We start from the raw sequence: 7,415 nt of genomic DNA, 5'->3' as shown, positions 1-7,415 counted from the left end.
CCTACTGTGAAGCATGGGGGTGGAAACATCATGCTTTGGGGCTGTTTTTATGCTAAGGGGACAGGACAATGAATGGGGCCATGTATCGTGAGATTTTGAGCCAAAACCTCCTTCCATCAGTGAGAGCTTTGAATGGTTGACCAAATACTTATTTTCCACCATAATTTACAAATAAATTATTTAAAATTCCTACAATGTGAATTCCTGGATTTTTTTTTTCACCTTCTGTCTCTCACAGTTGAAGTGTACCTATGATGAAAATTACAGACCTCTGTCATCATTTTAAGTGGGAGAACTTGCACAATCGCTGGCTGAATAAATACTTTTTTGCCCCACAGTATTTTCCTGAGTTGTTCCTTCATTATTAGCAATTTTGTACTGAGCAGCCAGGACACCAACGTGTTACCAATCTTCTATTGTGACATCACAAAAAAACCCACATGTACATTTGAATTAAATGATGTCACTTGAGGACAATTTGTGCAACTTAAGGCAAACTTTCCCTAAAATTACCTTAAGAGGTTCCACTCTGTGTCTGATGACTTGCTGTTTAAAATATAAGCAGCAGCGATCTAAGTTGGAATGGAGTGAAGTGGAGAATGATCCCATCTGCAGAGTCACATGCTGGCTGAGTAGTGTCTGTTTGCTCTAAAAGATCACAACTGAAAGGAAATAGTATATTGTAGTCAACACACATACGTTTTATTTAATGATATTCTGTATAAAATGTGACATTGCAGAAATGCTACTTACTGCCAGGCCTCCTTGATTGGAAGAGTTGTGTGGAGGGTTGCAGTCACACCTCCGCCGTAAGCCTCGTACATTCTGACAAGGAGGGCTCCCTTCCTGCCTTCCGCCTGTTGTTGTAAATGCAGGCTGAGCATACTTATTCAACATAGGTCAAGGTTCTGGTCGGTGTGATACCTGTTTAACAGTCTCTAGGATGACAGCTGCAGGGCTAATGGAAAAGGCGCTCCAGAGCGCCATGTCAGAGGAGGACGGGGTTAACCTTAAAGGGTAATTGAGGTTGTACGAACATTGGATGACTCCGGCATCTTGTAAGGTCCCTGCAATACAAAATAGGATAAAAGTGAACATTCAAACGTGGTAAATACAACCTAAAGTGGGATTAACCTGCGTGTGGCATGATTGCATAGGTGAAGTGATGAGATCCCATATCAGCGTTGGCATCTGGAGCCTTTGGCGCCCTCAACCTGAGATAAAGAAGTATTCAAATGAACTGTTTTGAACGGATCTTTTAATTGATTTAGACCTCTTCTTGCTGATGCTATTGTCGCACTGTAAGGGCTGGTCTCCTGAAGCTTCAGTAAAACTTGGTATTGTACTATTCTGTCTCTGGAGTCTTTTTACTCAACATATGTGTCATCCAAAAGAACTTGGGATTGACATGTGTGTTTTATTACCTGAGAGGAAGACTCAGGGAAGGCACAACAGGTACCACCCAATGTAATGTATACAATGCAAATTAAAATTGTAATAATATTTCAGAATAATTTCCACCAACAGAGTAAATATTGGTGAGACATGCAAGTTTGAATTACTAAAAGATACATTTTGTAACTGCTGCAAGTGATGTTTGAGTTAAAGCAAACAACATATAATGAGCCGGTATTTCTAACGGCTCTTTGGACACGGGTGGCACCACAAGATCGCACAAGATTGGTCTCCCTTGAAGGAGCCATACATCCCATCTCTTTCAACTGCGACTCAACAGTGTAATTAGTGTTTTATTCAAACGTTGACTTACAGCGAGAGCGCCATTGTGTTCTTGAAGACCGAATACCCGTACTTGCAGTCATTGAGCAGTGCCACTCCAAAATTGTGCTCTGACAAATCGGCCCATTTATGACCCCATACCTGAGGAGAAAAGAAACATGGTGGCAAATAGAAAAAGAGGACAAAACATCATTCAAAATAACTACATTACACTAGTTGTAGTGTTTTTATAAGGTGTATGGACAAAAGTACTGTATTGCCACACCCTTTTTATTTACTGCAGTTTTATTGTCAACCTGTGTAAGTCTACAGTCCAGTTAATTTGTAACTTTTAGTAGGTGTAACAATACATTAGCATGGATGAAAATGAAGCAAATGCCAGCGGTGTAGCAAACGGAGTGCTGGGAGCCTAGCCCTTCACAGTGGGGACCTAACCTAAACAGGGACTAAAGGGGCAGGAGAGGGTGTGCTTCTACCACTGTTTGGGCCTGGAGAAGCTCAGATCAAGTGTCCATCCATCCATCTTCTGCTGCTTGTCCCTCTCCAGCATTCTAATCACCACCGATAAAAGAGCTGCACGTACGTGGGCTTACAGGTTGCCCCAGTCAGGATGAATCAAGGTTGCTAAAAACTTTACAAGACTGACTTTAGTAATTTAGTAGGTGTAAATATTTGGGGTGTAAAAAAAATAAACAATTTTTAGATTAATTGCTATTCATATTTGTAACCCATCCATCCATCCTTTTTTTCTACCGCTTGTCCCTTTTTTTGGGGTCGCCATCACAGGTGCATTCGGGCGGAAAGCGGGGTAGACCCTGGACAAGTCGCCACCTCATCGCAAGTCCAACACAGATAGACAGACAACATTCACACACGAGGGGCCATTTAGTGTTGCCAATCAACCTATCCCCAGGTGCATGTCTTTGGAGGTGGGAGGAAGCCGGAGTACTCAGAGGGAACCCACACAGTCACGGGGAGAACAGGACAACTCCACACAGAAAGATCGAGAGCCCAGGACTACTCAGGACCTTCGTATTGTGAGGCAGATGCACCAATCCCTCTACCACCGTGCTGCCCATATTTGTAACCATTTTTACTTAATCATTTAAAAAAACCCCATAAAAAATCGATTTTTAATTGGAAAAAAAAAACAATTTTTAATTTGATTATTTTTCCCAATCTGTCCTGTCCAGCCACTCAGGAAATCATATTGCTGATGTAGATGTCCATATCTGCTGTACAGATTTACTTTAGAAAAGAGAAGTGTGGGATACTTTTCTTGTTGCTTTATTTGTATTTGACTTTATTAAATGTTTGGGAAGCATTTTATTAAACAAAACCCGTGTCTTTTAAGTAATATAGAAATTGGTCAGAGCTGTTTATCTATTTTAATGGAGAAATCGAGAATCGATTCGGAATTGAATCGCTACCTCCAAGAGTGGAATCGAATCGTGTGGTGCCCAAAGATTCACAGCCCGACTAAATATTAAATAAAATGGTGTGCTGCATGACTGGCTTTATGTTCACTCTCACATTTCACTTTGCGACACGCAAATTTGCAAGTCTTTTTCTCCAAGTGTATTTTGGGTAAAGTCGTCATTAACCGTCCACCAATGTCATCAGTCACATTTGTCAACAGAGTACAAAAAAGTGAGCATTTTTACCACAAAGTGGTACCAATGAGTGGTAGTTCATATAAACATAAGGAGAGTGGCAAAGGAAAGGAAAAAGAGAGAGTAAGTGCAGCGTTGTGTGTAGTTTTTCCTACTGCTCCGAGCATGCTGCCGGTGTGAGAGGCGAGCGTGCCATGTGGTTTCTGGCCTGAACAGTGCTCCTGGTCATCGTGGTCCTGCCTTTATGATAAATGTCTTGTTGTTTTGATTGTTAACTCTTTTAAACTTAAACAACTAAGCTCATTGGTAAAAACTTACCTTCTTACTCTAACCTACTCAGTGGCCTAGTGGTTAGAGTGTCCGCCCTGAGATCGGTAGGTTGTGGGTTCAAACCCCGGCCGACACATACCAAAGACTATAAAAATGGGATCCATTGCCTCCCTGCTTGGCACTCAGCATCAAGCGTTGGAATTGGGGATTAAATCACCATTAATGATTCACGGGCGTGGTATTGCTGCTGCCCACTGCTCTCCTCACTTCCCAGGAGTGATCAACGGGATGGGTCAAATGCAGAAGGTCACATTTTACCTTCCCATAAACCAGTTAGTCATGTATACATCCCGCTTGGACACTTGTAACTCATTATACATTGGCATCAATCAGCTTTTGGAGTAGCAGGCCTAAACTTTGGAACGCTCTACCTCTGAATCTCAAAACGGCAACATCTCTCGATACTTTTAAATCTTCTTTAAAACTTAGTTTTTGCGCTGATGTTTTAACACAAACTGAGCTGGACATATATATGGACATTTTATCTTCTTTCTTTTTATCCATTTTGAACTGTTTGATAGATTTTTTTTAGTTTTTTACACAGTTCTTATGCATTTTAAATGTGTTTTATATATGGAATGCTTTGTGCTTATAGTGTCTGTCTATAGGTGTCTGTACCTGACACCTTCTACAGTTTGTTAGCTACCTCTCTTTGTTTATAATGTCTCTTTTCTGCTGGATCTACTCTCTATTTTATGCTGCAGCTGTTACATATACTGTAATATTGTACATGGTAATTGTTATATATTGTATGTATGATTGTGGAGTGTGTGGCCTGCGGGCCTGCAGCGGAATGAGATGTGCCAGGACCGGCCTCGAAGACAGAGACAGGTGCATGAATGACCCAGGTGGACCTTGTCATCTAATCACCTGTCGCCCTGTATAAGCAGCAGCCAGGAGAAGAGAGGTTGTTGGAGCTGGGGGGGAGCTGGATTGAGAGCGAGAGCGTGACGGTCACGGACAAAAGACAATTGCTGGAAAGCAACCCGCTGAACTATACCAAATACAACTGTATTGTAACCATGATCTGGGCTCTCATGTCGGTGATTGGTGGTCCGAAGAACCCCCTGGAGAGCAACCTCCACAAGTATAATATATCAGTATATTCCATATACTGCACATATATTATGTAAATATTACATATATGTTATATTTCATATTACTACTATGGTACACTTTTAGTCTATTTTGTACCTGCATTTTCCTTTCCATCCTTTGTAACTGAGCTACTGTGTGGAACAATTTCCCTCGTGCATCATTAAAGTTTGTCCAAGTCTAAGTCCAAGTGATTTTGAGGATTCTTTTAAATATTTTAACTTTCTGTTTTAATCTGTACAGCACTTTGGGGCAGTAGTCTGTTTTGTAAATGTGCTATAAAAATACATCTACCTTCACCTTGATTGCCCAACTACAAGCCTGTGCTGTTTCGCTCTATATCACAGGGTTGAAGGGCCCCTAGCCTGACTCTAATTTGTTCCGTCACTGGCAAATGCAGTACACATACTTCAAATCTGGCCCAGTCCCACGATGTGTTCCTGTGTGTAGGTCTCTGCAGATGACCAAACTGAATCTCATACGTTGCGTTGGGACTGTGCACTTGCACTGGGAATTCAACCTTAAGAAACTTGTGTGACTCGGCCCAGTTCACCTGGCAACGGAGAAAGTTGGCATTTTCATCTAGCGCTACGCTGTCATCAAAAGAGTTGCGTTTGAATCAATTAAAAAGCAAAAAAGAGTATACCTGCGTGTTGAACTTAATGTAAGGACACATGGCGTCCATCACAATCTCCTGTGTGACTGTACTCTTGTCGCTGATCCTCAGCGTGAAGCTGACACTTCCTCTGAGTTCATGCGAAGAGAGCACATGAGCAGGCTGCACCACTTCCACCACAGGCCTCCTGTGGAAAGTCATTGAACCATCAAAACTACACAACAGTTGTTAAGTCACAAAAAATGACGTAGAAATGGGTGTAATAGTCATAACTCAGACCTTGTCTGAAGATGGTAGTCCATAACATCCCATGCATCCCAGTACAGAGGTACGTCATCAAACATGACAAACTGGTTACCACAGCAGCCAACCGAAAGAGCTTCCCTGAAACCAACAGCATCAACAGATTATATTTGTGCACTCCCTACAGTTTAATGTAGTTGAAGGGGACCTATAATGATTTTTATCTACATTTAAAAAAACCTTTTTTGTGGTGTAAAACATGAGTCTTCAATGTTTTCTAGACCAAAGACCCCCAAACTGAGGAAGGTGAAGGGGGAACCACTTACTTATATTCAGTGCCTTTTAAGTTACAACTTTATTCCAAAATGGAAAAATTCATATCTTTTTTGTTCACAACATTCTATGGACAATACCCCATACTGACAATGTAAAAAGTTATTTTTTAATTTTGCATATGTATTAAAACAACAACAAAAATAACAAACCACATCTACAAACACTGTTTCCATATGGGTTGGGAAATTGTTAGATGTAAATATAAACGGAATACAATGATTTGCAAATCCTTTTCAACCCATATTCAGTTGAATGCACTACAAAGACAACATCATTGATGTTCAAACTCATAAACTTTATTTTTTATTTTTTGCAAATAATAATTAACTTAGAATTTCATGGCTGCAACACGTGCCAAAGTAGTTGGGAAAGGGCATGTTCACCACTGTGTTACATCACCTTTTCTTTTAACAACACTCAATAAACGTTTGGGAACTGAGGACACTAATTGTTGAAGCTTTGAAAGTGGAATTCTTTCCCATTCTTGTTTTATGTAGAGTTTCAGTCGTTCAACAGTCCGGGGTCTCCGTTCTCGTATTTTACGCTTCATAATGCGCCACACATTTTCGATGGGAGACAGGTCTGGACTGCAGGCGGGCCAGGAAAGTACCCACACTCTTTTTTTATGAAGCCACGCTGTTGTAACACATGCTGAATGTGGCTTTGCCTTGTTTTGCTTATTTAAGCAGGGGCGTCCATGAAAAAGACGCCGCTTAGATGGCAGCATATGTTGTTCCAAAACCTGTATGTACCTTTCAGTATTAATGGTGCCTTCACAGATGTGTAAGTTACCCATGCCTTGGGTACTAATGCACCCCCATACCATCACAGATGGTATGGGGGTGCATGGGGGTGTGGGACAAAACTCCTTTGTCCCACACCAACAGTCTGATTGGTGTGCTTCCTCTTTGGTCTGGATAACACGTTGTCGAATATTTCCCCCCAAAAATTGAAATGTGGCCTCGTCAGACCACAGAACACTTTTTCACTTTGTATCAGTCCATCTTAGAAGATCTCGGGCCCAGAAAAGCCGGCGGCGTTTCTGGATGTTGTTGATAAATGGCTTTCGCTTTGCATAGTAGAGCTTTAACTTGCACTTAGAGATGTAGCGACGAACTGTATTTAGTGACAGTGGTTTTCTGAAGTGTTCCTGAGCCCATGTGGTGATATCCTTTAGAGATTGATGTCGTTTTTTGATACAGTGCTGTCTGAGGGATCGAAGGTCACGGTCATTCTATGTCGGTTTCCGGCCATGCCGCTTACGTGGAGTGATTTCTCCAGATTTTCTGAACCTTTTGATGATATTATGGAGCGTAGATGTTGAAATCCCTAAATTTCTTGCAATTGCACTTTGAGAAACGTTGTTCTTAAAAGGTTTGACTATTTGCTCACGTAGTTGTGGACAAAGGGGTGTACCTCGCCCCATCCTTTCTTGTGAAAGACTG

At 41.4% G+C, this 7,415-nt stretch overlaps 1 protein-coding gene across 5 annotated transcripts in view; it reads right to left on the bottom strand.

Moving 5' to 3' along the window:
* LOC133562885 (alpha-mannosidase 2C1-like) overlaps positions 1 to 7,415 on the bottom strand; it is a 90,427-nt gene that overhangs the window by 61,971 nt on the left and 21,041 nt on the right. For all 5 annotated transcript variants that reach the window (XR_009808927.1, XR_009808926.1, XR_009808929.1 and 2 more), the window contains exons 19-26: positions 5,671 to 5,775; positions 5,422 to 5,578; positions 5,185 to 5,328; positions 1,769 to 1,878; positions 1,135 to 1,214; positions 925 to 1,067; positions 754 to 857; positions 514 to 662 (exon numbers count right to left, since the gene is read on the bottom strand). Coding sequence is in view for 1 of the 5 variants with exons in the window: in XM_061916696.1 (XP_061772680.1) it covers positions 551 to 662; positions 754 to 857; positions 925 to 1,067; positions 1,135 to 1,214; positions 1,769 to 1,878; positions 5,185 to 5,328; positions 5,422 to 5,578; positions 5,671 to 5,775 (955 nt within the window). In the remaining 4 variants the exon portion in view is untranslated. The remainder of the gene's footprint in view (positions 1 to 513; positions 663 to 753; positions 858 to 924; positions 1,068 to 1,134; positions 1,215 to 1,768; positions 1,879 to 5,184; positions 5,329 to 5,421; positions 5,579 to 5,670; positions 5,776 to 7,415) is intronic.

The sequence above is a fragment of the Nerophis ophidion genome, linkage group LG12 (assembly GCF_033978795.1).
Source record: "Nerophis ophidion isolate RoL-2023_Sa linkage group LG12, RoL_Noph_v1.0, whole genome shotgun sequence".
Classification (NCBI taxonomy): domain Eukaryota; kingdom Metazoa; phylum Chordata; class Actinopteri; order Syngnathiformes; family Syngnathidae; genus Nerophis; species Nerophis ophidion.
Note: the sequence above shows the minus strand (reverse complement) of the source record. Positions and strands in the feature narration are given on the sequence as shown.